This window comes from Bos indicus, chromosome 27 (genome assembly GCF_029378745.1).
Source record: "Bos indicus isolate NIAB-ARS_2022 breed Sahiwal x Tharparkar chromosome 27, NIAB-ARS_B.indTharparkar_mat_pri_1.0, whole genome shotgun sequence".
NCBI lineage: Eukaryota > Metazoa > Chordata > Mammalia > Artiodactyla > Bovidae > Bos > Bos indicus.
In genome coordinates, this window is record NC_091786.1 from 34,024,719 (window position 1) to 34,052,318 (window position 27,600).

The window sequence follows — 27,600 nt, forward strand, 5'->3', positions numbered from 1 at the left end:
GAGTCCAAAAGACTGTTCTATACATCAGTGTCTCTGGTTCCTCCCCACCTCACCCCCGGGCTGGCTTTTTTCCCCCCCTTCCAACCTGTTTTTAAAGGATGTGATCGTTCTCATCAGGAGGAAGTCGCTGAAGGGTATTTGGGGTTAAGCAGCTGAGGCCCATATGTCTTACTTGCGCTCGCTCCCCCCATAGGCACTGCTGGAGTCCCCGGTGGAGAAGACCCCCGTGTCCGTGGCCTGCGGGGTGGAGAGCCCCCTGGATGGCATCTGCCTCAGCGAATCAGATAAGACGGCCGTGCTCACCCTGATAAGGGAAGAGGTGAAGACTTGCCCACCACGTCCGCTGTTGCTTATTTCTTTGTCAAGCCTGTGTGCCAGTGGGGAGGTTCCATCTCTGCTGGCTTGAGTTCTTGCTCACCAGCTGGAGAGCTCATATAAAGGGCTCCCTGGAGCTGGAGTCCTGGTCTTCTGGTGTCCAAGGGGCAAAGCTGACACTTCGAAGTGTCCTTGAGAACTTCAGGACACTTCTTTATTGCTTATCCTTGAAGTTTTAAGTACACAATTTTCCCAACTTCACCCACATACGTAACTAAGTCAGCACCCCTTCATTTTACAGAGGATATAGGCTCATGCCTAAAAGTTCCTCAAATTCTAGACTTGTAGGAATATAAACTTGCTAATTAACTCTCAACTTCCTCTGTCGTGTTTATTGAACGTCTTCTGTTTGAAATAGATCACTGCTGGGCCTTTCCTGGGTGATCTGGAAAATAGAAAGACACTTGTTAGGTACCATTAATTCGTTTCCACCCTCCCCTTACACCTCTGTGCTGTGTTTGATGTGTTTGGTTTATATGTTTCTTGGATTTCTTCCACTTTTTTAAAAGAAGGTAATTCCCTTGGTGTAGTGATTTTATTTTTATAATGTGATGAACATGGTTAAGTACCTCTGACCTAGGTCTTTCAAACCTTTAAAACAGAGCAATAATTTTGGTAATTAGTGGTGTCAGCTAGTCCTGTTGTCAAAACGCTGTGGTCAGGAGGCTTCACAAAGTGTTGTAAATGAGAAAAGTGTCTTCTTTCTTCTGAGAGTTAAAATTATGAGATAACCACTGACCAGATGCATCAAAGCAAAAATGTGCTAGGACTTCCCTGGTGGTCCAGTGGTTAACACTTTCCCCCTGCAGGGGGAACTAAGAAAAGATCCTGTGTGCCCTACAGAGGGGCCCAAAAAACAAAGATGTGCCTGCTTCCTCCCTGAAGCAGAGAGGCTGGCTTCTGGTTCTTGAAATCCTGCTTCATGGCACCAAAATAAAGATTGTACACAATTAGAAAGACGCACAGGAAAGTATAATCACAGGAGAACAATAGGTTCCCATCTGAGCCCTGTGCAGGGGAAGAGGTGTTTGAGACCATGAATCTAGAGTGTTTCTTTCCAGCTAGCATGGGCCTGCCAAATGTAGGATATGGATCTTGGTCTAACAAGCAGGATCTTGCCCACCGTGAGTTGGGTGCCTCTGCCTGGAGGCACTGACCTTCTGAGCTCTATTCTGACTCAATCCGAAATCTCTGCAGAAAGAGACTACCTGGCCAGGCCAGCTCCCCCGACTCTGATCCTGTGATGGTTTCATGTCTCAGCCTAATTACTAATAAAGTGGGGCTCTGGCGTCTTACCTTTAAGAGGAGTCTGCCAGACGAGTGGCTCAGCTGTTGTCGTCCTGACCCAGCAGGGTTCTAGGCCAAGAGCCAGACCCTGGACCAACATGGAGTTTACAGAGATGGTAATTCCCACCTGGGGCTTTCCTGGGAGAGGTTCTCCTCCCCTTCACCCTGGTGACTGCATTCCAGCATCCTTATGTGGCCGACAACATTTCCCCAGTGTCTGTGTGCAATACACACAGAGGTTGAAGTTTTTTTATTCCTAATGTAGATTGAATATCTTGGGATGAACATTGGCTGTGTGTTGTTTTCAGGCTCTAGTCTTGAATTCAAACTGTAAAGAGACTGAGCCGGTAAAACTAAGCTCTGTCTGCATTATAATCTAGATAATCACTAAAGAGATCGAAGCAAATGAATGGAAGAAAAAATACGAAGAAACCCGACAAGAAGTCTTGGAGATGAGGTTAGACTGGAGGTTTGAGGGAGGGGTGGGTCCCTTTATGTATTATTAGATTTAGTGCAAAGGAAGGGATGACAGTACTTGCTTACATAGAACCAGCTCTTGAGAACTTGAGGGTTTTGCTGTTTGCACCTTAATTTGTGATGGGTAAGGTCATTTCCTGAGGATTGCTGACCAATTACTGTATTCAAATGTGGTATCTTATTTTGTGTTGTTCAGAACATGACAAGTAAGCAGAACCCACAGAATCCTTGTCTTTTGAAAAGACAAATTTGTGCAAAAATACCCATTCGAAATACAGAGTAACAAGATTTATTGACATCTTTAGTTATGGAGGCATTACAATCCATAATCCTTTCCTAAAACGAACTATACATGGTAGCTTCAGATTTCATAGCCACAAGGTCGAGCATAAAAAGCATTTTAACAGGAAACAAAGCTGACTGACTAACTTGGACTCTCTTTGCTTTTACTATTCACTCCTACACTTAGGAGCTGCGAAATAACTAAAAATGGCATCAAAGAGTGGGGGGCATAAATAATTTACAGACTGTTCAGTGGGCACTTGGATGAAACATTTTAAATGGGTCCACTTTAGTTTGTAGCTCTTGTATTATTTGGTGTTTAGAGTGCTTGCTCAGTCCCTGTGCCGGCTTGTTGGGGAGGAAGGCACAGCCCCTGATCTCGGGGAGCTTTCAGCTGCCTTCGTGAGAACTTGGATGCCTAGTCAGAGTGAGGACCAGAGTTCTTCTCACCAAGGGTGTCAGGGAGGGGCACCCGTCACTGGAGGGTCAGGAAAAGATTGCACTTTTCCCGCATGAACAGGACAGGATGATCTTTAAATAACTTTGAATAACTAAAATGCTTCTGGAATTAGGAAAATAAAATAAAACCTGGAACTGAATCACAGGGGACCCACTGCCTGTAAGAGTGGTTTGGGGCCAGGAAAGCCTGAACTCAGATCGGGCCTCTTAGGAGGAGCCCCCAGGATATCGTTAACTCATTTTGTAAAAGAGTCACTTCTCTAAGCAGAATTCACGGACTGCCTTGGCGTCATTCACAAAGGTGCAAAGAAAAATGAAGGCAGTTGTTTTGGTGGATTCTTTACCAACTGAGCTATCAGGGAAGCCCAAATAAAATGCAAGCCTTGTTAAACAGAACCTTGAGAAAAGCCTTTCTGAGCATTAACAAATCTTATATTAAATACTAAAAAAGCAGGGGGGCACCCCAAAGCAGGTAGCTGGGTTATGTGAGTTTGTCAGTACATGTTACTGTGTTTTGTTGTTTAGGGCAGCATTTGTCCAACTTCCCTTGTCTGGATATTCTCTTCTGATGAGACTTTTTGTCTGTTTGTTTAAGGAAAATTGTGGCTGAGTATGAGAAGACCATTGCCCAAATGATTGGTAAGGAAATTTTTCTCTAGAATATGAACCTCAGGATCCAAAGATGATTTTCAAATTAAAATATAAATCTCTCAGTTTGTCCATCCCTGAGATACAGTTGATTCTCATTATATGCAGTTCTTGTTTTTATAAAATTGCCACAAACACTGAATTAGGCAGTTCTAACCCATTGATCCTCAGGAAGGCAAAGCAGGTGCCTGTGAGCCTGTGGTCACAACAATTTTGTCAATACATAACCTTATTTAAGATGTATTGTCGTTTCATTAATACTGAGCTCGTACCCGGACGAAGCTCATCTCACGTGTGTTTTCCCCCAAGACACCTCCAGCCTTGTAGCTTTTAGGACACAAGACGGCTCCACAGCACCAGGCTTGGGGCCCATTTAAAATTCCCCAACAGGAAGCACAAAAATGCAAAATTAAGGCCCGAAGTAGACTAAATAGGGTCCTTGTTGGCAGTATGCAACATGGCAGAGCATCTCCTGGTCCAGCCTTAGGCGAGAACATGCTCGGCGGGTCAGCCCAGTTCTCTGCCGCCCCACACATGCCCCCGAACGGCCGGGAATCCACCGCACGTCTTGACTTGGAGGCGACATGGGAATTACAGTGAGCAGGCAAATTCACAAATACAGAATCTGCAAATACTGAGGATCCATTAAGATTAGGTTCCTTGTAGAGGATGAACACTTCCAGCACCAGGGTGGGCGGCCTCTCCACATCCTTCCTCCCACCCCTTTCCCCGCCCCCTCCAGTGGGACGTCTCTGGGCCTCACTCCACTGCAGGTCCTGCTTTCCCTGCCTCAGACCCATCAGGGCCATTAGAAAGGACAGCGCTTCATCCTCCTGCATTGAATTTAGAACCTCTTGTAGCCGCTGTCGTAAGGACTGACTCCCCAAGTCACTTCAGGTCTCTCTGCATTAACTGAAGTGCTGAGATGATAATTTATGCCACCTGACACCTGGGAGCTGCATGGCTCCTGCCCTCAGCTCCTCTGGGTCTCTGCTTGCATCTCTCCTCAGACAGAGGCCATTTGATATAAAAGGCACCCCACCCTCTTGCCCTGCTTTGTTCTTTTCCCCGTCACCTGTTGCCTGTCTCCCGCACCAGAGTGTCAGGGTGGAAACTTGTCACCTTCCTTGCTGGGTTGCCCCCCTCCAACCCCCTAGAGTATTGCCTCGCAGCTCAAGAGGGCAGCTGTGAACTGTTGGGTGAATGTGTGTTCTCTGATTGTGACTCACAGAAGATGAACAGAGGACAAGCATGAGCTCTCAGAAGAGCTTCCAGCAGCTGACCATGGAGAAGGAGCAGGCCCTGGCCGACCTCAACTCGGTGGAAAGGTCCCTCTCTGACCTGTTCAGGAGATATGAGAACCTGAAGGGCGTCCTGGAAGGGTTCAAGAAGGTACCTGTCCTTTGCCTTCTGCCGCCTTGGTGGTGCGTCTTCTTGCTGATGGGTCGTCAAACCCAAGTGCCCAAAGTGTGGGTGGCCCAGAAACAGGGAATCAGGGACCCTGGGTGGCATGTTTGAATCCTTCCTCTCAGTCAGGGCAACAAGCCCTGGACACGACCAGAGTGTGGCACAGCATGTAAGAACCTGGGGCCCTCAGACCTTAGGAGAGTTCTAGAAATGTTCTTTTTGATCATTCACCAATTTGTCAAAAGTAAAAGGGAGTCAAGCCATAGCACTGAAAAATTCAAGCCGAAGGTATCAAAGAAGGAAGTGTGAAGTTTCAAATTTAGGTGTAAGTGGGCATATTGACTTAATTTGGTCACTCATCATCACTAAAGACACATTTATAGCAGTGAGCGTTCTTTTTTTCATATTAAAATAAAATGACTGTCCAGTGTGTCCAAAACAGGAATCAGATTCCCCTTCAGTTTTTCTGTTTGTTTTTGGCTGTGCTGGGTCTTTGTGGCTTTGCTCGAGCCTTCTCTAATTGCGGCAAGCCACTCTTGGCTGCAGTGCTCTGGCCTCTTCCTGTGGAGATGGGGCTGTAGGCGTGTGGGCTCCAGCAGTTGCTGCGCTCGGGCTCAGAGGCTGTGGCCCACGGGCTCAGTTGGTCCCCGGCATGTGGAATCTTCCCCGACCTGGAATCGAACCCATGTCCCCTGCACTGGCAGGTGGATTCTTATCCCCTGCGCCACCAGGGAAGTTGCACCCTTCAGTTTTGAATAACTTTGGCCTTCCTAAAGCCAGGTGGTGCTACTGGAAAAGAACCTGCCCGCCTGTGCAGGAGACATAAGAGACGCAGGTTCGATCCCTGGGTGGGGAAGATCCTCTGGAGAAAGGGCATGGCCACCCACTCCAGTATTCTTGCCTGGAGAATGCCGTGGACAGAGGAGCCTGGCAGGCCACAGTCCACAGGACCACACACAGTCAGACACGACTGAAGTGACTTGACACAGGCATGCACACTTCAGAAGCAGGTGTGTCAGTGTAACTCACTATCTGATTTGAAAGTTAATGCATGATGTTATCTACAGTTTCCTCAGTGGGAATTATTTGTGCCTTTTTCAAAGTACCATGGAATCTTATTTGAAGGCATCTGAATGTAATTAGGTTTTCTCATGTTTTAAAAAAGGAAAGCTCTTGACACATGGCAGGTTACTAGTAGAAGAGAAACAAAATGACCTGTTTCCTTCCTTTTAAATTGTCACTTGGTAACAGAATGAAGAAGCCTTGAAAAAATGTGCTCAGGATTACTTAGCCAGAGTTAAACAAGAAGAGCAACGGTATCAGGCCCTGAAGATCCATGCCGAGGAAAAACTAGACAAGTAAGAGCCTGTGCGGAAGAATTTCATTTTTCATATTGTTGTAGGAAGACTGACAGAGGAAAGAAAAAAAAGAATTACTGTTTTGCTTTTGTGTGTGTGTGCTTTTTGGTCGTTTTGTTTTTCTGGAAAGACATTTTATTTTAAATAAAGCACTGTGTGCCTGTCAGTCCCACACTCCCAGTCTGTCCCTCCCCCTCCGCCCTTCCTCCCTGGTGACCAGAAGTTCATTCTCTAAGTCTATGAGTCTGGTTCTGTTTTGTAAATCAGCTCATTTCTTTTTTTTTTTTTTGAATAGGTGAAATCTTCCTCTGGTTCAAACATTAAAAAGAACAAAGAGAATACTAAGTAAAGTAAATCAGACAGAGAAGGAGGAATATCATATGACATCCTTTATATGTGGAATCTAAAAAGAAATGATACAGATGAACTTACCTGCAGAACAGAAAGAGACAGAGTTAGAGAACAAACTTACGGTCGCTGGGGGTAAGGGTGAGGGGAAGGGATAGTTAGGGAGTTTGGGATGGATGTGTACACATGACTATTTAAAACGGATACCCAACAGGGACCTATTGTACCGCACAGGGAACTCTGCTCAAAGTTACGGGGCAGCCTGGATGGGGGGGCGTTTGGGGAGTATGGCTGAGTCCCTTTTGCTGTCCATCTGAAACTGTCACAACATTGTTAATCAGCTGTCCCTGCAGAGAAAATGAAAACATTTTTTAAAAGAATAAAAAGATAGAGTCTCTCCCTCCCACCCCGTCCTCCCCCCGAGAAGTTCCCACCTCTTCCCTCACCCCAGGAAATCACCATCCTTTTACCCTTCCAGACATACTCCCCCTCCTCTTCCCCCAGCCCAGCTGTGTTGGGCTGTGAGTGGCGTCGTGCAAGCCTGAGGTGTACAGTGTGGATTTGATGCACTGTGTTTGCACCACCGTCGAGCTGGCTGAGGCTCTGTCACAGTCCTTTTTTTTTTAATGTGCTGATACTCTCCTTTTTTTTTTTTTTAATATACAGACGGTAGCGTACTCACTTTATTCACTCAGCAGTTTGTTTTGGAAATCTTTCTGTGTCAACCCATGAAGAGCCTCTTTATTTATTTATGTTTTAATCTGGTGTTCCGTTGACGGAACGTATCCTTTACTTAACCAGTCGTGCCTGTTGGACACTTAGGTTATTCAGCACCTTCTGCTACAGCAGTGCTGCAGTAAAGTAAGTAACCTCAGACGATTATCGTCTGGGAGGCAGGTGAGATCCCTGTATGTGAACTGCTGGGCAAAGGGATTTATGGATTTATAACTATGATCATATTGTCCAGTTGCCCTCGTTAGACTTTTACTACTTTACAACCCTGCAGTGTGTGCAAGCAGCTCTTTTCTCATGCAGCTTCACCAACAGATCAGGATTCAGGTTTTCGATACATCTAACCAGCGGAAGATGGTTATTTCAATTTAGTTGAGTTTTTTCTTTTATTTTGGCAAGCAACACAGCGTTTTTATTCAACGTAGTTTTGATTCATATGTATTTTATGAGTGAAATTGAACATATTTTAGCAGCAGCAGCACATACATATATTTAGGCAGTGGCAACCCACTCCAGTACTCTTGCCTGGAAAATCCCATGGGCGGAGGAGCCTGGTAGGCTGCAGTCCGTGGGGTTGGGAAGAGTTGGACACAACTGAGCGACTTCACTTTCGTGCATTGGAGAAGGAAATGGCAACCCACTCCAATGCTCTTGCCTGGAGAATCCCAGGGACGGGGGAGCCTGGTGGGCTGCCGTCTATGGGGTCACACAGAGTCGGCCACGACTGAAGCGACGCAGCAGCAGCAGCATACGTATATTTGCTTTTCTGTGAATGACTCTTCTTTGCCTGGTTTTCTAGTGTCAGCTTATGTATTTTAAATATAAGTATATTGCAGATGACAGCCCGTTGTAATATGAGTGGTGAATAATTTTTCTAGTTTGTTACCTTTTGGCTCTGCCCATAGTGTTTTTTGATATGCAAAAATTTACTTTTATATAATAGTGTAATTTCTCAATCATTTCTTTTATAGCTATAGGATCTTCTGTCATAGTGACAAAGATCTTCATCATGCTCAGTGTAAAACATTTTCCCATGTTTACCTTCCAGTACTTTTAATGGCTTAGTTTTCTTTTTATTGCTTAAAATTCGTTTTGACTAAAGTTGAAGTGTAGTTGATTTACAGTGTTGTGTTAGTTTCAGGCAAAGTGATTCAGTTATATATATGTATATTCTTTTTCAGATTCTTTTCTGTTATAGGTTATTAAATAAGGCTTAATTTTTTTTATGCTTAAATCTGATGCATTTGCAATTTATCCTGGGGAATAAAGGATCTATGAAGGATGTACCCAACTGTATTTTTTAACTAAAGAGTAATACATCCTTGTACATTCTGCCACCTTCCTGTTTGTAAAGCCTTGTAAGTTCCCCTTTTCCCTCCCCACCCCTAGAGGCATTGGTATTAAAGGTTTATTTTGCATCTTTCTAATCTTTTCTATGAGCCTTTACAAATACTACCCAATGGCTTTGGGCTTTTTAAAAAAAATAATACAGTATCATACAGGTTTCTATTTTCATGTAATCGTATATTATGGCCCTTTTTTTTTGCTTTAGAACATATTGCTCAATCTAATTATTAGTTTGTAGACTATTTCATGCCTTTCGTGGACGGGCATTTCACCCCTTTCCTGTTGCAAACAGTGTGGCAGTGAACACCCTGTGCCCTCAGCGTGGTGCTGGGGAGTGTGGTCCTCGGGGAGATTGCTAGGATGGACTCCCTGGGCAGGAGGCACGCGGTAGTTCCTGCCGCACCGCATCCACAGAGAGGGCTATGCGGGTTTTCTTTCCCCGTCAGCACCTTGCATCTTGGCCAACACAGGCCAAGATCATCCTGGCTAATTTCTGCCAAGCTGATACATTTTAAAAGTTTATCGTTTTAATTTGCACACCTCTGATTACAGTGAGTTTTTAGCGTCTTTTCATCAATTAACTTTATCAGATGACGTCTGTGGTTTTTAAATTTTCCTTTTGCATCTCTTCAATAAAGTTGCCTGTAGGCCTGTGTTTCATAGATGCCAACAGTTAGTATCCTGACTTGTTAGCTGTGTTAATCCACAAAGATCCTGCTTACTGTTGTACTGGGTTTTAAAAAAAAAACTAAGGTTGTTGTAGGCCTGTGATTCCACTCCTGGGTGGCATGTGAATTTTGAAGGGCACCGTGTGCCTTGAGATGAATTCTGCCAGTAGTTTGCACCAGGGAAATCTCAGCGGTTACGTGTAATTAAATTTTTATAAATTAAAATTGAATCCTGTAGCTCACTGATTCCTATCTTCCCTCTATGGTGAAGTCAGTTGACTTAGTCCTGTGTCACAGATGGCAGCTGTTAGCATCCTGGCTCTTGCGCCGTGACCGATGACAAACCATGTGTTTTTTATCCCTTCTTTCCATAACAGAGCCAATGAGGAGATTGCTCAGGTTCGAACAAAAGCCAAGGCTGAGAGCGCAGCTCTCCACGCGGGGCTCCGCAAGGAACAGATGAAGGTGGAGTCCCTGGAGAGGGCCCTTCAGCAGAAGGTACGAGGGGTTGGATGTCATGCCCAGGAGACCTTTGGTTTTCCTCCTCCGCCGTGGCGCCCTCATCTTGGGTCTGGATGAAGGAACCTTGTCTCTCTGCTCAGACGCTTCAGTCCACTGACTCGAGTAGCGACAAAGGAGGGGAGCATGAGTGGGACCTGGCCACAGGCGGGGCAGAGGGAAAGTTGCATTCATGGAAGTTCAGCGGACCAAAGGTTTAGGCTCCGAGGCTGCCTTTTTTCTCTCTACTTTTTTTTCTGTAACACATGAAGCTATTGTCCCGCTTCATTGCAGTTTTGCCCTCCAGGAGCCATTAGACAAAATCTGGAGGTGTATGTGGTTGTCTGGACTGGGAGATGCTGTGGGCATCTCGTGGGTAGAGGCCAGAGATGGTGCCAAACACCCCAAGGTGCACAGGACACCCCACAATCAAGACCCTCCTGCCCCGATGTCAGTGGTGCCACGGTCTAGAAATGGCTACATAAGCAAAAACCACGCTGCCCAGTGATTCTTAGACTTTGTTCTTTGTGCCTCTTCTGTTTTTGTTACTGTGTTTCCAAACATATTTTCAGGCCTGTGGCATCTGTTCCACCAGGGCAGGGATTTTATTGAGGGGTCTGATAAACCCAGAGACGATGGCCCTTGGCATTCTCCAGGTCCCTGGAGATGCTGATGGAGCAAGTGAGGCCCAGGTATCTGGCATTTCTAAAAAATACCCCCAAGTAATTCTCGTGATAACAAGGAAATCTGAGAAACAAACTTTAGAGGGCCAGTCATTACACTTGCCCCTTATTCAGTCTAAGCAGAACTTGGAGAACACATGACCATTTCCTAGGGGAGAAGGTATAGAGCCTTCCTTTCTTTAAAGGGCTTCCCAGATGGCTCAGACAGTAAAGAAATTGCCTGCAATGCAGGAGACTGGGATTTGATCCCTGGGTCAGGAAGATCCCCTGAAGAAGGGAATGGCAACCCAGTCCAGTATTCTTGCCTGGAGAGTCCCCGTGGACAGCGGTGCCTGACGGGCTACAGTCCACGGCATCACAAAAAGTTGGACACAACTGAGGCGACTAACAAAAAACTTTCTTTAAAAGGGTTTCTGATGCAGAACAGTGAAGAACCATCAAGTCAGGTGCCTAGAGAGGTATGGGCAGTCTAAGGACGACTTCACCATAATCCTTCCATCTTGGGACATACAGTGCATCATCCCATTGTTTGTTTTTCAGAACCAAGAAATCGAAGAACTGACGAAAATCTGCGACGAGCTGATCGCCAAGCTGGGAAAGACGGACTGAGTTTCCCCTGTAAGCTCAGCAGATCTGCATTCGGCTGCTTCTCTCGTGACCACGATTATCTTGCCTTATCCAGGAATAATTGCCCCTTTGCAGAGAAAAAAACACTTGATGAAAGCACATGCCTACTGCTGCCTGTCCCGCTTTGCTGCCGACACGCCCGCCCCAAGAAAACGCTGGAGGATTCATCACGAAGACGTGGAAAGAGTGGCCCGACCATCCTTCCGATGGGCTCTGGGCAGGATTCTCTGTCTTTGGTTCGTTTTAAAGTCGTCTTTACTTGGCCCACGTGCGTTCAGTTTATGATTTGGTGGCTATTACTTGGGACCATATCCTGTCCACCTGATTTTTTTAAGTTTATTTATTACATCTTTTACATTTGATTTTCAATATTAGTGGTTTTGTTTGAGGAGATGATTTGGCCTGTTGTTACTTCCAGTTGAGTACCTATTTATAGACACATTCACTCTCTCACACACATACGTGCATATTTATACATGATGCTGGTTTGTCTCCCCCGCCCCCCAGAAGCATAGTCAAATAAGAACTTCTCTACAGAAAGGCATATTTCCATGAATCGTAAAACCCTATTTGAAAACAGAGTCCTGGCTCAGAATCCCAATTGCAGAATTTGGGGGGGTTGAAGAGGTGAAGCCTGTAGACTCCGTGTGTGGCATGGCTCCTAACCTCAGACTCAGGTGTCACGTGGGGGGCACTCTTGGCCACAGCGTCCTGTTCCCCCCACCCGTGTCTGGATGGCCCTCAGCTTGGGTGCCGCTGCCCCTCTGGGGTTAGTGCTCAGACCCAGGGGATCTACTTCGTTCCCTCACAACTGGGGTTTGCCAAGTCCTAGAGCCGTCAGTCCCCTCTACTTCAGTTTGTTGCTACAGAGTCTACATTTGCTCTCTGTTGTCTTTTTGTTTGAAATATGCAAAGGAAATCTGCTTATAAAAGGTTTAGACGACCTTCTTTAATGAACCCCATTAGCAACTGTAAGGTAAAGCAGCAGTTGGACTTTTCCAAGTGTGATGAATTATTCTTCAGATTTTTTTCCCCAAAGGCCACCCCCTCCCAAAAAAAAAAAAAAATCCTTTCAAGCTGAAAGATAGTAGAATTTAGAATTTTCAACCAAACGGGCAGGAAAATCACATGAGCCACCCCCAAATCAGTGCATTTTGAGTATTTTTAAACCACAGCCATTTGAATACTGGTGGAGGGAGTAGACCCCTACTCACAAAACCAGATTCCTCAAGCTGTTCCTGGACTCCATTCAGAGTGGCGGAGAACCTTACTCCCGAATGGAAATTTCCTGTGTGAACCCCTCCCGTTCAATAGGCAAAACCAAATCCACGCAGGCATCTTAAAGCGCTCTTTTGTCTTAACCTGAACACCCGGAGCGTCTTCATGGTGACGTGTGTTATCTCCAGTGCACGTAAGTTGTGGTACTTTTCCTGTAAAACTACTGCATGGCCCACCTTCAGCAGTGAAGTGTGCCTCATGGAGACCCCCTCGCTCTCTTAAGGTGACCTTTTCTTTAGCCATGTACTGTTCACATGGTGCAATCTTTAGCCCCAGGGAGGTCAGTAATGTCTTTTAAAGCCAGAAGTCCCATTTTACTGATATGCATTTCCCATAATTGGTGCTTAGGCTGTATTTTAAAGCCTACTGTCTTAACATTTTGTACAAAAAAAAAAAAACAGCAACAACAAACCAGAACAGCAGAAATGCTCTGTGTTTGGAGAAGTGGTGTGACAATCGTTCGGGCCCTGGAAGCAGTCCCCGTGGTTTGAAGCGATTGCCCTGCTATAGCTTTGGCCCTGGAGGAGCAGGCATCTCAGGCAACGTGACCATACCCTCTTCCAACCGTTCATGACTAGAGAAACTCACTTCACAGTTTTGCAGAAAGAAACGTTGCTAAACCTGTTTGCTGCTGTGTTTTGGTGACGTACCCACGTTTACTTGTTTCGTATCGCTCTGTTGGACACATGAAAGGCTTATTATCATAGTCCCTTAGAACCCCACAGTCCTCTTGTTTTAGGCTTCTCGCTTGCGTAGAAAGAGAAAAAAGTAGCTGTGTGTTGAAACAGAGGTGATGACAATCCTTCCTGAGCATGCTGGTGGGAAGAGACCCCTGAGAAACTAGACCCTACCGAGTAAAGTCACTGCGCAAGGAAAGTGAAAAGGCCCACATTAAGTAACATTTGCCATTGGCCACTCTCCCATGGCCATTACAAGGAAATCGTCTTCCTTCTGATTTAGTGGATGGACAGTCTTCCTGCAGGAAGGAAAATGTAGCGTGTACAACTGTCACATCAAGAGAATATACTGAGCAGAATGAAGTATGTTTATTTAAAAAAATAAGGGAAAGAGACCTACTCTGGGGAATAAGAATGTAGCCTAGAGTTTTGCTTCAAAACACTAGTGGGCCAGATTACTTGTGAATTGGGCAGTAATTCATCCCGTGACAAACATGACAGGGAAGTGAGAAAAGGCCGCAGGCCTGGACAGTGGTTTGGGAGCGTGAGTGGTCTGCTTGAGGCTCTTGATCCAGAGCCGTGTTTTGGTTTTGTTTTTTAATTTTTGAGTTTGCCAAAGTGTAGCTAGTCTTCACCTAAAAGTGTTTTAACTGGAGGATCTAATGTAACCAGACTCCTCAGTCTGTCACTTGGTTGGCTAAGTCATTGACAGACCTCATGACATTTACTTTATTTGGAGATGCTCCTGGAAACAATGAGAAGCCCGCTTTGCTCATGGCTTCTAGCGTCCTCAGGCCCAGCCCAGATTAGGAAGTGCGGAGGTGCCTGACGGTGAGAACGCCGAGGGCCTAGCGGCCTTCCCAGGTGGCATGGAGTCCAAGCAGAGGTTCACTCTGTGTGTTGGAGGATGGCTCAAGTCAGATCTGCTTACCGGCCAGTTACCCTTCTTCCCATCCCACACTTTCTGCAACTCTCACACAAGTACCTAGACGCTTTTTAGCTGGGTCCTGGATTCATCCTGACTGGTTATAAGCTGGGAGAGTGAAGTGCCCCAGATATCCCTGGGCTGACTCGGTGCAGCCAGAGGGAAGCAGTCATTGTACCGACAGGTAACAGAGAACTCGATGACTCTGAAGCTCAAAACCGAGTTGTGAGGAACAGGAGTGTGGCGAGTCTGAGTGCACTAACTGGAAATGATCCAGCGTGTCCTTTTTTAGTGGAGTAAGATCCCTAAAGCGCCCCTTCTTTTCCTCCCCTTTTTGGTCTTCTGCTGCGGTTCATTGCTGTCTCGTGAATCATCCACGCCTGGTGTTCTTTGTAGTTTGTTGACTGTGCAAGTTTGCTCTTGGACTCGGGTGGTTTCTTATTTTATTCTCTTGTTGGGGAGAGAGAAACTAGACGTTGGAAGGATTCAGTGATTCAGGCAAAGCATTTTAAAGTAAAGATGTATATATTCTGAAGAATTGAAAAGATGGCAGATTATTATTTCCTTATTAAAGAACAAATAACAGTCTGGGAATCCCAGAATGTTAAGCCAAAGGTCTATAGGGTCATCTTCTTCAAAGCTTTTCATGAAGAAGTATTTCAAGGAGACTTCTGTACAAAAAGGTTTGACTGGCCTCCAGACCCTAGTGACGTAAAGAAAGCAGTCTGTCCCTCAAACCTGGAGTCTCCCATGTAGAAAAGGCAAAGGAATAGACGTAATAGAGCCCTCTCTCTAAGGATCTCCTCTGGAAGGTCGTATGAATGACACTTTCCGGGGAAGACTCCCTCCCTAGTGCCCAGAGCTAGCATTCTGGAGACTAAAGATTGCACTTTTCATAGTTTTTTTTCATCCAAATGCAATCCCATTTCTGTGCCTCTTAGCATGCAGTTAGATTTGGACTAACAAGATTCCTAAGGAATGACTTTTTAACTATAATATGGTTACAGCTACTATATATATACACACACACACACACATCTGTACATACCCTCTGGTTATAGTTGTACCGTGGAGATGGGGTGAGCGATGCTGGCCATGGCAGTCGTCCATCCAGCACTCTGAATGAGGCGGCAAAGGCCAGGCTCGGCGCTGAGGTGTGGCCTGAACCTTCCCAGTACCCATTTGTCACTTTAGAATCAGGAAAATGCCGCTTTACTCCCCCTCTGCCTTTTAGCGGCATCTGAAACATGCTCCACCAAGTATCTCCCTGTCCCGCCGTTAAGTGATGCTCTCTGGATAATTTTCAAGGGGACATATAAAAATGTGAGCTCTGAAACCACCCCACACACACCTTTCCCACCCCCACCCCCGCCAGTGTGGGGTGGTCTGCAGGTTTCACACTCTCAGCCTCACGCTTGGCCCTCCTGCCCAGTGAGACAGGGTCCCAGCGTTTCTCTCTTCTCAGAGGTTGTAGACTTCTCAGTGTCGCTTGTAGCAAGTGTGTCTTTGCCAGTAGACACCCCTGTGTACTTACTAATGTGCCAACAAGTAAATGTTAATTAATTGCACATCTGCTTCCACTGTGTTCCCATGGGTGCCATGAAGTGTGTGAGGAGCCTCGTCCGGAGGAATCTAACGCTGCATTGACTACTGCTGTCAGGATTGTGTTGTGTGAAATAATCATCAACATAAATTTTATATGCACAAGTGATTTCCCTTTTATATGTCAGGTAAATATTTGTAAAAGTTATACTCACACAAATGAAATTATTATAATGATTACTAATATATTTTTTCCATGTTTCATTGCCTGAATAAAAACTGTTTACCACTGTTAGATGTGGCTTGTGTAGAGACTTCTTACCGCCGCCACCCGCCCCTGCCCTCACGGTTATAAGTCACTTTATCCCCAAACATGAAGATTCATGACAGCCTCGCTTTTACGGCCTCCATATTTCAGTCTAAAAATAGAAAAGAAGACATTTCCACTACACTCATTTTGTGAGGTTTTATGCATTTGGTTGGGTGTGTTAATTAAAAAACGATTTTTGGAATTCGGACCTTGCCATATAAATCTCCATGCCTTTGCATCTGTGCAAACGAAGTATTTGACTGGGTACTTCTTGCTTTTGCTTACAGACCGCCTGTCTGCCCCAGCATATGTCAAGTTGTAAAATCCTAAGTCGCCCCAAGCTTTCCAGCTCTTGAAGGACACAGGGTCAGCCCGACCGTGTAAACACTGCAGCACAGCCCGCAGAAGAGAGATGATGTTTTCTGTTTTTTCCTAGGTTAATATCAGGAAAAAATATTTTCAGTATTAACCAGACCAACTCTCTGCTTCAAGGAGCGGGAGGACTGTTAGGAAATGTCATGAGTTTTTTACAGGAAAAGATAAATTAAGAGGTCAGTTAAGGCTCCGTCTACAACTTAGGTGGGGATCCTAAGGAAAACCAGAGCACTGTCACTCTCTTAGATGTGGCAGCCTCTGAAGCTCTTAAAAAGAAGATTTCTCACTCACGAGCCCCCTCAGCTGCCCAGAGGGAATCCTGTAAAATGACCAAAGGAAGGACTTCCCAGTGTCTGGGACTCTGCACTTTGGGTGTGGGGGCCTGGGTTCGACCCCTGGTCAGGGAACAAGGTCCCACACGCCTCCACTAAGACCTGGTGCAAGCAAATAAATACATTTTTTTTAAAAGAAATGACCAAACGAGGTGGCATGGCACTTAATAAATTAATACATACATAATAAATAGAATACAGTAGGAAGTAGAGTGCATTACACAAAAGAAGGGTGAGTGTTCATGGAGTTTCAGATATAAGCAAATGTGTGCCAGGTCATGATGAAAAATTATTTTCTTAGGACTTCCTTGGTGGTGCAGGATTTAAGACTCCATCCTTCCACTGTAGGGGCACAGGTTCAATCCCTGGCCAAGGAAATTCCACTTGCCACTCACGTGGTACAGCCAAAAAAAAAAAGAGAAAACAGAATTTCTTGCTGTGGCTGGTGGTCAAGTATGAAAAACTTGATGTAGTCAACGGAATCACTTTACTGTGGGAGACCCCGAGTCCCAAAGAGAGCAGTGCAGTGACCAGGACTGCAGAGCATCAGTGCTGTTACTCAAAACGGGCAACAGAATTCACTGCCTCTTGGTCCTTTGTTCTGCCTCCAGGTGCTCCCAGGTTGGGATGGTGGTATATGTATATCAGTTTCTAAGTCGAGGCATTTAAGGACTAATCAAAAACCAAAGACTTTTTTTTTTCTACCTTCATTCATTTACCGTATACTGCATTTGCAGAGTTAAAGTGAAACAGGTAAAAATCTCTGAGGCTAACTGGGAATTTGCTGTGTGAGTCAGGGGTTCTCAAACCGGGGCTTTAACAACCTGGAGGGGTGGGGAGCGGTGGGAGGTGGGAGGGAGGTTCAAGAGGGAGGGGACATATGTATACCTATGGGTGATCTATGTTGCTGTATGGCAGAAACCAATGCAATATTGCAAAGCAGTTATCTTTCAGTTAAAAATAAAATCAATTAAAAAGATTAAAGAGAAGCAATTGAATCTTGTAACAGGGTATCATTTCCCACCAGTCAAAGTGGTTATCATTTAAACATCTACGAATAAGTGCTGGAGAAGGTCTTGGGAAAGGATGACCTCCTGTACTGTCCAAGAAAATGAGAAGGTATACAGCTGCATGCAGAACACTATGGAGCTCCTTTAAGACACCAAAAGTCAAGCTATCAGATGATCAGGCGACTCTGTGCCTGGATATATATGCAGTGGTGCTGGTTTAGTTGTTAAGTTGTGTCCAACTCTTGCGACCCTATGGACTGTAGCCCACCAGGCTCCTTTGTCCATGGGATTTCCCAAGGAAGAATACTAGAGTGGGTTGCCAGAGAAAGCTATAATTTGAAAAGATGTGGGCGCCACAGCACTCAGTACTTAAAATAACCAAGTCACAGATGCGATGCAAATGTCCGTGGAATGATGAGAGCATAAGGAAAAAGTGATGCAGAGAGAAAATGGACTCTGAGCCATGAAGAAGAGTGAAGTCCACCCCGGTAACACGAATGGACCCATATATGATCATACTAAATAAAAAAGACATAGACATCGTGTAATGTCACAGCGGTGGAATCGAAAACGCAACAAAATGAGCTACATTTCAAAAAAGAAATAGAAAACAAACGTATGCTTACCAATGGGGAAAAGTGGGGGGGGGGAATAGAAATTAGGAGGTGGGAGAAACCTATATGCACTAAAACATATATAAATAGTTCACGAGCAAATGTATTTAAGAGTAAAAGGAATGCTAGTCAACATGCTTCAATAACCTGTACTAGAACTTCGCAAAGTTCGCAAAAACTTCTTTGCGACCCCATGAACCGTAGCTGCCAGGCTCCTCTGTCCATGGGGATTCTCCAGGCAAGCATAGTGGAGTGGGTAGCCTTTCCCTTCTCCAGGGGATCTTCCCAACTCAGCGATCGAACCCAGGTCTCCCTCATTGCAGGCGGATTCTTTACCATCTGAGCCACAAGGGAAGCCCTGGTGTGTGTAGATGTCAATGAATCTCTGCCCACATAAAAGAAGCAACACACTGTAAGTCCTATTTAAAAAAAAAAAAAAAAAATTAAGGTTGGCTTCCCTGATGGTTAAGTTGGTAAAGAATCCACCTTCAGTGCAGGAGACCCCAGTTTGATTCCTGGGTCAGGAAGACCCCCCCAGGGAAGGGAAAGGCTACCCACTCTAGTATTCTTGGGCTTCGCTTGTGGCTCAGTTGGTAAAGAATCCTCCTGCAATGAGAGAGACCTGGGTTCAATCCCTGGGTTGGGAAGATCCCCCGGGGAAGGGAAAGGCTGCCCACTCCAGTATTCTAGCCTGGAGAATTCCATGGATTGTATACTCCATGGGGTCACAGAGTCGGACACAACTGAGCGACTTTCACTTTCATAAAAATTAAATAGAGAAAAATAAAATCTCTGAGGCTAGTCACCTAAACAGAAATGTTTTGAAGTTTCCATGAAACTCCACTATAAACAGTATGCTAATGGAAGCTATTCTTTCCCCAGAAACTAAAAAGCCCTTCACATCAATCAGCCAGGAGCACAGCTGGCGTGTGAACCCAGGTCTCTTTGATCTCAAATCCCACTTTTCTTCAGGCCACTACGTGTCGTGTCGGGCACACTTTGGAAAACGTTCCTCACCAGGACTCAGGAGCAACTCTGTCTTCACCAAGTGAATTTTCTTGCTGTTTTCTCATCTCAAGTGAGAGTATTTCAGTGAATGTCAGAGAAGCCACTGCATAATCATCTCACCAAAGTTTAATAAGAACACAAAACCTAAAGATGCATAATTCATTGTTGTCTTGGGAAGGCACCGGGAGGGAAATCAGAGCTCCGGTTCTCCTTTCTGCCCTCCTTGTTTGCAGAAAGAGCTTTAGCATGAAGGCTGAGATGTGCTTTCTAGTCCTGGTTTTGGTCAGCTACCTTGACCAGGCCCTTAACCCCTCCTTTGCACTAAGGATGCTAGCAGGCCCTTTCCTGTGATCTGTGATTTTACAAGTCTGCCTCGAGTGCTAACTAGAAGGTCACAGTCCCGCAGGTTTTCTTTGAAAATCATTCTGAAAACGCCTGTTGTGAGATGCCCTGAGAGTAGTGGACTTGCCATAAGATGGTGGATCCACCAGACTTTTTGCCGTGTTCACTGTGGCTACAGTTTAGAGACGTGAACGCCAGCCCACATCACCTGGGAAGGGAAGAGGCCTGGACCCAAGTCCCAGGTGAACGACCAAGCCCATGCCCTTGTGTTCTCTGGCCATTGCAGCTCCCTGGCTCAGCTTTGTCCGCAGGATGGACAAGCTGGGTTCTATCCTCTGAGGCCTCCCCCAAGAGTGAAAGTGTCATGTTACTGGGCCCTTTCCAGATCCTCAGACAGCAATACCATAGAAATGGGTATCGCTTCCCCAAGACTCAGGCAAGAAAAGCTTTTAATTAGACAGCTGTGCTTTTTAATAAAATAGATAGTTTGTGCCCAAGACTGAAGGTGGAAAAAAGTGCCAGCTCCTGGAGTAGAAGGAGCAGAAGTGAAAGTGTTAGTCGCTCAGTCGTGTCCGACTCTTTGCGCCCCATGGACTGTAGCCTGCCAGGCTCCTCTGTCCCTGGGATTCTCCAGGCAAGAACACTGGAGTGGGTTGCCATGCCCTCCTCCAGGGGATCTTCCCCACCCAGGGGTCAAACCTGAGTCTCCGGCATTGCAGGCAGGTTCTTGACTGGGTTTGCCTTATGATTACTGATAATTTCTAGAAATCTTCATACTTCTTCAACTTCAAGTGGCTCTTTTGGTGGCTGTCAGGAACAGGAAAGGCTTCTCTGAGGGGAGAGAAATACATGACCATTTTCTGCAATAAAGCACCAGAACAGAGAGAAGGTTAAAATTTATAGTGGAGCTTCTTGTCTTGTGGCAACTAGGTATACTCGTGAGTGTAACAGAGATAAAGTGCATCTTTTATTCCTTCTAGCTGGTTTTCTTTTTCTCTGGACTCAGGCCTCAGAATCTTTGTTTTAAGTTTCCAAGACCTGTTTTGCCCCACGCCGTTCCCTGGTCCTTTTCCAGAACGGCTGTGCTCTTGTCCTCCCGCCTGAACTACAGCTGCTGGACCCACTGCCCAACGTTCCCCCACTAACGTGCCCGCAGACCCAGCAGCTCAGTTGCACGCCCCGTGAAGGAGGCCAGCCTGTCTTGTCTGCATTTCTGAGAATAAGCTGACTAAATGTGTCCAGGTCTTAAAATATGCAAGCTCATAATCACAAATATTCAACCACAAGACACTCTGTAGGTTCAAAAAGGCATTTTGGTGCTAGATACCAAAACTTACAGCACAATGAGCGAATTTGGTGCATTCAGGCATACTCGCAGTATTTTACTAAAGTCTCTGCATCCCCAGACAGACCAGTCCAGACCTTGTGGTGACATACCATGATGTGCCTTCTACTTCACTGGAAAACTGGCACTGAAAATGTGTCTTTTATGAAATCCTGATTTTTTTTTTCTCTGACATTATTTTTCTTTCTCCCTTTCAATTGATCTTGGTAACATCAGTTTTAGGCAAAAATACGTTGGGGAATTCCTTGGTGGCCCACGGGTTAGGACTCCATGCTATCACCATCAAGGGCCCGGGTTCAACCCATAGTTGGGGAACTAAGATTCCATAAGCTTCACCGTGAGGCCAGAAAGAAACGAAAGAAGGAGGGATGCAGGGAGGAAGGAAGGAAGGAAGAAAAAAAGAAAATAATACAAAACGTGATTTTATTTGCTGCATCAGTTTCTAATGCAGATGTGTGAGCCTGGTCACTGGGGGGCCCCAGTCTCACAGCTTACAGTCAGCCTTTCGGACCGTGGTTTTTAAACTGGCAGGTCAAAACCCACTTAAGACGATATGGGTTAGAAAACTGCAGAAAACTGCTTTTGTAAGAGTAAAGAGTGAAGGCAAACATTGTTTCGTGAGGCTTTTATTTCACTTAAACATGCACACGTGTGTACTGGCTTGCAATTTTTTTTAATGTCTTAGCTTGGGGGCCTTAAAAGGCCAAAGAAAAAGTTTGAAAGCCACTGACTTTAGGGTATTGGGGCAAAAGGGGTTGTGGACTCAGGGTTTCATGGGAAGAAAAAATAACTTCCGTTCACATTATCCATCTTTTAAAAGTAAACTATAGAGTTAGTAACCAGCAACCACAGTTTATAGTAACTTAAAGAAATCAAAACTTTAGCACATGAAGCTGCATTTAGGAAAGAGGACATTACAACCATTTCTTTCTAATGCTGATTTGCGTATTACATGGCAGAAACCAACACAGCATTGTAAAAAAATTTTTTTTAATATATTTAAATTTTTTAAAAAGTTATCTATGAAAAACTTATAGCTATTATTATGCTTAGTGGTAAAATATGGAATAAGAATAGGGTACAGATGTTCATTTTTATCATTTCTATTTATCACTATAAAGCAATGAGGCAAGAAAAATAAGATAGCTGAGAGGGTTCTAAAGAAGGAAACAGGAAGCTAACAGGCAAGTATATGAAGAAGAAAATCCTCTGAACCTAAAACTGCTCTAAAAAATGAAGTGTGTTAAAAAATAAATAAAAGCATAAGTCTTTTTTCCTTCCCCAAACCCCTCCTCCCCCTCTCTGGCAGCGGAGGGAGAGTTACTTGGGTTCAGAAGCCCCACTTCTGTTTTGCGATCATTGCTTTAAAAAATTGAACCCAACCCACATCTGAAACCTCCTCTTGTTATAGGGGCTTCCTTGGTGGCTCAGACAGTAAGGAATCCGCCTGCCATGCAGGAGACCTGGATTCAGTCCCTGGGTGGGGAAGATCTCTTGGAGAAGGGAATGGCTACCCACTCCAGTATTCTTGCTTGGAGAGTCCCATGGACAGAGGGGCCTGGTGGTCTGTAGTTCACGGGGTCGCTAAGACTCGAACACAACTTAGCAAATAAGCACATACTTCCTCTGTTATAAGCAAGAATTCTCCTCGATTGTACTTAACTCTCTTTTTACAGTTCAGTTCCAAATGATGAGCAGTTGTAGCTGCAGCCACTGAGATCTGATGTAAGTCTTCACAAGATGGGGGTGATTTTCTATGACCACATAAGCCATCCCTCACCCTGGTAACCACAAACCGTTAATCCACGTGTCTGAGGTCAGTGACTACGTCCCGAGGGGCCCATATATTTGCAAAAGGGTGATAAAATTTGAAGTTGAATCTGAGCGTTTGAACTGAAGACATAAATGTAAGAAAAAAGCAGGAAGGTTCACCCCAATGTCAAGCGGGTAGAAATCAGAGAATTCCAGAGGTTTGGGAAAATAATTGGTCGGTTGGAATATTTGTTGAAATAACTGCTGCTGCTGCTGCTAAGTCGCTTCAGTCGTGTCTGACCCTGTGGGACCCCATAGATGGCAGCCCACCAGGCTCCCCCATCCCTGGGATTCTCCAGGCAAGAACACTGGAGTGGGTTGCCATTTCCTTCTCCAATGAATGAAAGTGAAAAGGGAAAGTGAAGTCGCTCAGTCGTGTCTGACTCTTTGCGACTCCATGGACTGCAGCCTACCAGGCTCCTCCACCCATGGGATTTTCCAGGCAATAACTGCAGGCTTCCCTAAATATTTAAATTTATTTTGCAATAATTGCAGATGGACAGGGAAGTGGCAAGCCGAGGCTGCCCGCCTTTTTACAAACATGATTGTGCTCGTGTGGCGAGCTGCACAAAGGGATAAGGATGGACCGGGAGCTCATCGCCCCGTCTTAGACACAAACATCACTGCAGTTGTCGCTGGGTGGTGGTATCTTGGGTAATCTCTTTCCCAGTAAGATGTAGTACCTTAAATTAAAAAAAAATTTTTTTGTTTTTATTTATTATGTATGGCTGTGCTGGGTCTTCCTTGCCGCTCAAGGGCTTTCTCTAGTTGTGGCAGTCGGGGGCTCCTCTCTAGTTGTGGTGCTCGGGCTTCTCATTGCGGTGGCTTCTCTTGGGAGCGTAGGGTCTGGGGCATGGGCCCAGAAGTTGAGGCCCATGCGCTTAGTCGCCCCGAGGCACGTGGGATCTTCCAAGAGCAGGGATCAAACCCGTGTCCCCCTCATTAGCAAGCAGACACTCGACCACTAGACCAGCAGGGAACTCCTACCTTAAAATTTTTAAACCATTATGTGATGATAATTCATCTTAGATGAAAGAAAGGCCCCCTTTGTTCCCTGTCTGCATCTTCTATGCTAAGAGCCAGAGTCAAGTGGAAAAAGAGAGCTTGGCTGAAGGCCTGGCCTGACCGTGGGGCTCTGGACAGTCACTGTCTGGCCCTCCTTCCTCACCTATAAAATACCAGGAGTTGAGACTTGGTCTGTGACTCTATGTTCTTTTTAAAACCGTGTAAGTGTTTAGGCATTCTATCATTTTAAATGTGTCTTTACAAAGGAAGGCAAATACCATATGTTATCATTTATCTGCGGAACCTACAAAAAATGATATGGATTAACTTATTTACAAAGCAGAAAGAGACTCACAGACAAACTTATGGTTACCAAGGGGAAAAGGAGGAGGGATAAGTTAGGAGTTTGGGATTAACACATATATACTGCTGTATAGCGAATAGATAAACAAGGACCTACTTATTTAGTTCCCTGAATAGCCCAGGGAACTATACTCAATATCTTGTAATCACCTATAATAGGAAAGAATCTGAAAAAGAATATGTTGTTGTTGTTGCTCAATTGCTAAGTTGTGAGACCCCAAGGACTGTGGCATGCCAGGCTTCCCTGTCCATCACTATCTCCTGGAGTTTGCTCAAACTTGTCCATTGTCGAGTCAGTGATTTGATCTAACCATCTCCACCTCCACCGCCCCTTTCTCCTTTTGCCTTCAATCTTTCCCAGCATCAGGGTCTTTTCCAATGAGTTGGGTCTTCGCATCAGTTGGCCAAAGTATTGGAGCTTCAACTTCAGCATCAGTCTTTCCAACGAACATTCAGGGTTGATTTCCTCTAGGATTGACTGGTTTGATCCCCTTGCAGTCCGAGGGACTCTCAAGAGTCTTATCCAGCATCACAAATTGAAAGCATTAATTCTTCGGCACTCAGCCTTCTTTATAGTCCAACTCTCACATCCGTACATGACTACTGGAAAAACCATGGCTTTAAATGGAAACACACACACGCACATATATATAACTGAATCGCTTTGCTGTACACCTGAAACATTGCAAATTAACACTTCAATTTTTAATTTTTTAAATTTATTTTTTAATAATTAAACATTTTTAAATTTAATTATCTTAAAAATAAATGTGTCTTTAAAGCTTGAGCTCTTTTCCAGTTTCTGTCCTGGTTTCTTTCATATTCCAGAGAGTTTCTCTGGACATAGATGTTCTTCTAATTGATCTGGTCATAGGTCTGCCTTAAGAAATATTGCTTTTTATGGGATTCCTGTTTGGAAGCTCGCCCTCCACAATAACCTTTGCCTGAGCCCTAAATGAAATTGGAGGCACAAAAAATGAAATGGAATTACGATGGCTCAGACAGTAAAGAATCTGCCTGAGATGTGGAAGACGGAGTTTGATGCCTGGGTTGGGAAGACCCCTGGAGAAGGACATAGCAACCCACTCCAGTATTCTTGCCTAGAGAATCCCATGGAGAGAGGAGTCTGGCAGGCTACAGCCCATGGGATTGCACAGTCGGACACGACTGAGCAACTAACACAACACAAAGCAAAACTACGGCCATGCCTTTGTGGCGATGACTTCAGTGACAGTGTTTAGGGGCTGTGGTCTTCAGGGAGGCTGGAGGCAAATGCTTCTGTTGGTCCAGGAGACGACACCTGGGAGGGGGTTGGAGAGCGAGGAGGCGAGAGGCATGGTCACCCGGAGGTGAAGCCTGCGGCCTCTGGAGCTCCCACCAGAGCCTCTTCAGTCTCGTAGGTGGATCACACTCATGGGCCTCTGTGTGTTTGGTCACTAAGATGCCAGTTTCCTAGTTCTAGAAAATTCCCAGTTCAGGTCTATGAAACTGACCGGTGTCGACAGAATAAGTCCAACAGGTTTTCTAGCTTGTCTGGAGAAGGGATCCTGCAATGTGATTCAGGTCTCGTTTTCTGACCAGCCTAGACTCTTCAGAATTATTTATAATTCCATTTTGTTCTGAAAAGGTTTCGAGGCAGCCAACGGGCAGGCTGTAGAAGCATCAGTGTCACTGAAGGTTTCAGTTAAGCGTGATGATGACAGAAACTCGGCTGATGCGCGTGGGACCACTCCTTCCCACCCACCCGCGGGCCAGGCCCTGGCCACGCTTGCATCCTCCTGTCAAACTACAGGTTGAATCTTTCTGAAACGATTCAGTAAGTTACTCTCCTAAAACGTCTCCCTTTTGCCTTTGTCCACGTGTTGCCTAATCCCACAAATATCTGAACATCTATTCCACTAGAAGGACTGGATGAAAGGCTATATGAAGAAGACAAAATTCTTGGCTTTGATGGACCCAGCATCTAATTCGGGGCTCAGCAAACCATGGCCGATGGCCAAGTCCGGCCTACTGCCTGTTTTTATACAGCCCTCAAGCTAAGAGTGGCTTTTACATGTTTAAATGGTCAGAAAAAAATCAGAAGATGAATAATATTTCATGTTGTGTAAAATTATATTAAATTCAAATTTCAGCATCCGTAAAGTTTTACTGTAACAGCCGCCCCCATTCATTTATGTAACATCCGTGTGGCTTCCCCGCCTGCACAGCAGAGGTAAGTCGCTGGACAGAGACCTTGTGACCAGCAAAGTCTAGGTTACTCTCTGGTCCTTTATGAAAAAAATTTGCCAACCTCTGTTACACCATTCAGTTAATCTGTTGGCTGTCTACCAGGTTCTTTCTTGGCTTTTGTTTTATTGTTCTTTGTGCTGCAGTTCCTATCCCAAAGGACCTTACATTGCAGAGGGAGATGGACATTAACAGTTGTATCATAGGGTACTGAGCGCTGTGGTCTAGATAATTGCAGCAATCAGTACTTCATGGTGCTTCCCATGTGCCAAGTGCTACCAAGGATCATGTATGCACTAACCCGCTTCACCTTCACAATAACCCTGTGAAGTATGAAAAGGATTTTTATAAAAGTCCTCCAAGAGGTGGCTTTGTTTTTGTTTTGTTTTTTAATTAAAAAAAATAGTGGTTTGGATGTGCCCGGTCTTAGTTGTGACATGTGGGGTCTAGTTCCCTGACCAGGGATCGAACCCAGGCCCCCTGCATTGGGAGTGCAGAGTCCTAGCCATTGGACCACCAGAGACGTCCCCCTGTTATTTTTTAACAGATGAAAAACCAGTGCAGGTTACTAACATTTATTAAGTACATACATGACTTCCCAGGTGGCACAGTGGTAAAGAATTTGCATGTCAGTGCAGGAGACAGAGAGATTTGGGTTCGATTCCTGTGTCGGGATTATCCCCTGGAATAGGAAATGGCAACCTGCTTCAGTATTCTTGCCTGAAAAATTCTTGCCTGGTAGCCTACCAAGACAGAGGAGCCTGGTAGGCTACAGTCCATGGGGTCGAAAAAAGTTGGACATGACTGAGTGACTGCACACACACGTACAACTACATATACAGTCTAAACAAAGCTTTTTGAAATCCACTGTGTGATCCTCAATCAAAATACAGATAACAAGGATTCAAAAATCTTCTTGTTCTGATATACGGATCCGAGAATTGTGATTTCTATAGTTTCCAAAACTGAAGCTAATCATTTAGTAAACATGGATGTAAACTAGTTTTATGACCTATACTTTTCTTGGCTAACCATGACGGTCATGTGGATATATAAAATGAACACATTTCAAAGACTTTATTCAACTCATTAATTAATGAGGGAAACAGTCAAATGTCACAAAAGGCTCAAAGGAGAACTCAAAAGAGCCTAGACATATAGAGAGAATAAGGAATTCCGCACTAAACTTAGGAGTAGATGCAAAGCAGGTGTAGCCACAAGGCAATAGTCTATTGCACGA

General features: G+C 45.0%; 1 protein-coding gene and 1 non-coding gene across 13 annotated transcripts in view; one reads left to right on the plus strand and one right to left on the minus strand.

Annotated features, from left to right (window-relative positions):
• Positions 1-15,913, plus strand: part of TACC1 (transforming acidic coiled-coil containing protein 1) — a 130,703-nt gene extending 114,790 nt beyond the window's left edge. For all 12 annotated transcript variants that reach the window (XM_070781437.1, XM_070781434.1, XM_070781435.1 and 9 more), the window contains 7 exons: positions 194-319; positions 2,043-2,119; positions 3,476-3,519; positions 4,760-4,920; positions 6,187-6,293; positions 9,766-9,886; positions 11,110-15,913. In XM_070781437.1, the coding sequence (XP_070637538.1) occupies positions 194-319; positions 2,043-2,119; positions 3,476-3,519; positions 4,760-4,920; positions 6,187-6,293; positions 9,766-9,886; positions 11,110-11,178 (705 nt within the window). In that variant the 3' untranslated portion in view covers positions 11,179-15,913. The remainder of the gene's footprint in view (positions 1-193; positions 320-2,042; positions 2,120-3,475; positions 3,520-4,759; positions 4,921-6,186; positions 6,294-9,765; positions 9,887-11,109) is intronic.
• Positions 15,914-26,810: 10,897 nt separating this feature from the next.
• TRNAG-CCC (transfer RNA glycine (anticodon CCC)) lies at positions 26,811-26,883 on the minus strand. Its single transcript has one exon. It is a non-coding gene; the product is annotated as a tRNA-Gly (tRNA).
• Between the last annotated feature and the right edge of the window lie 717 nt (positions 26,884-27,600).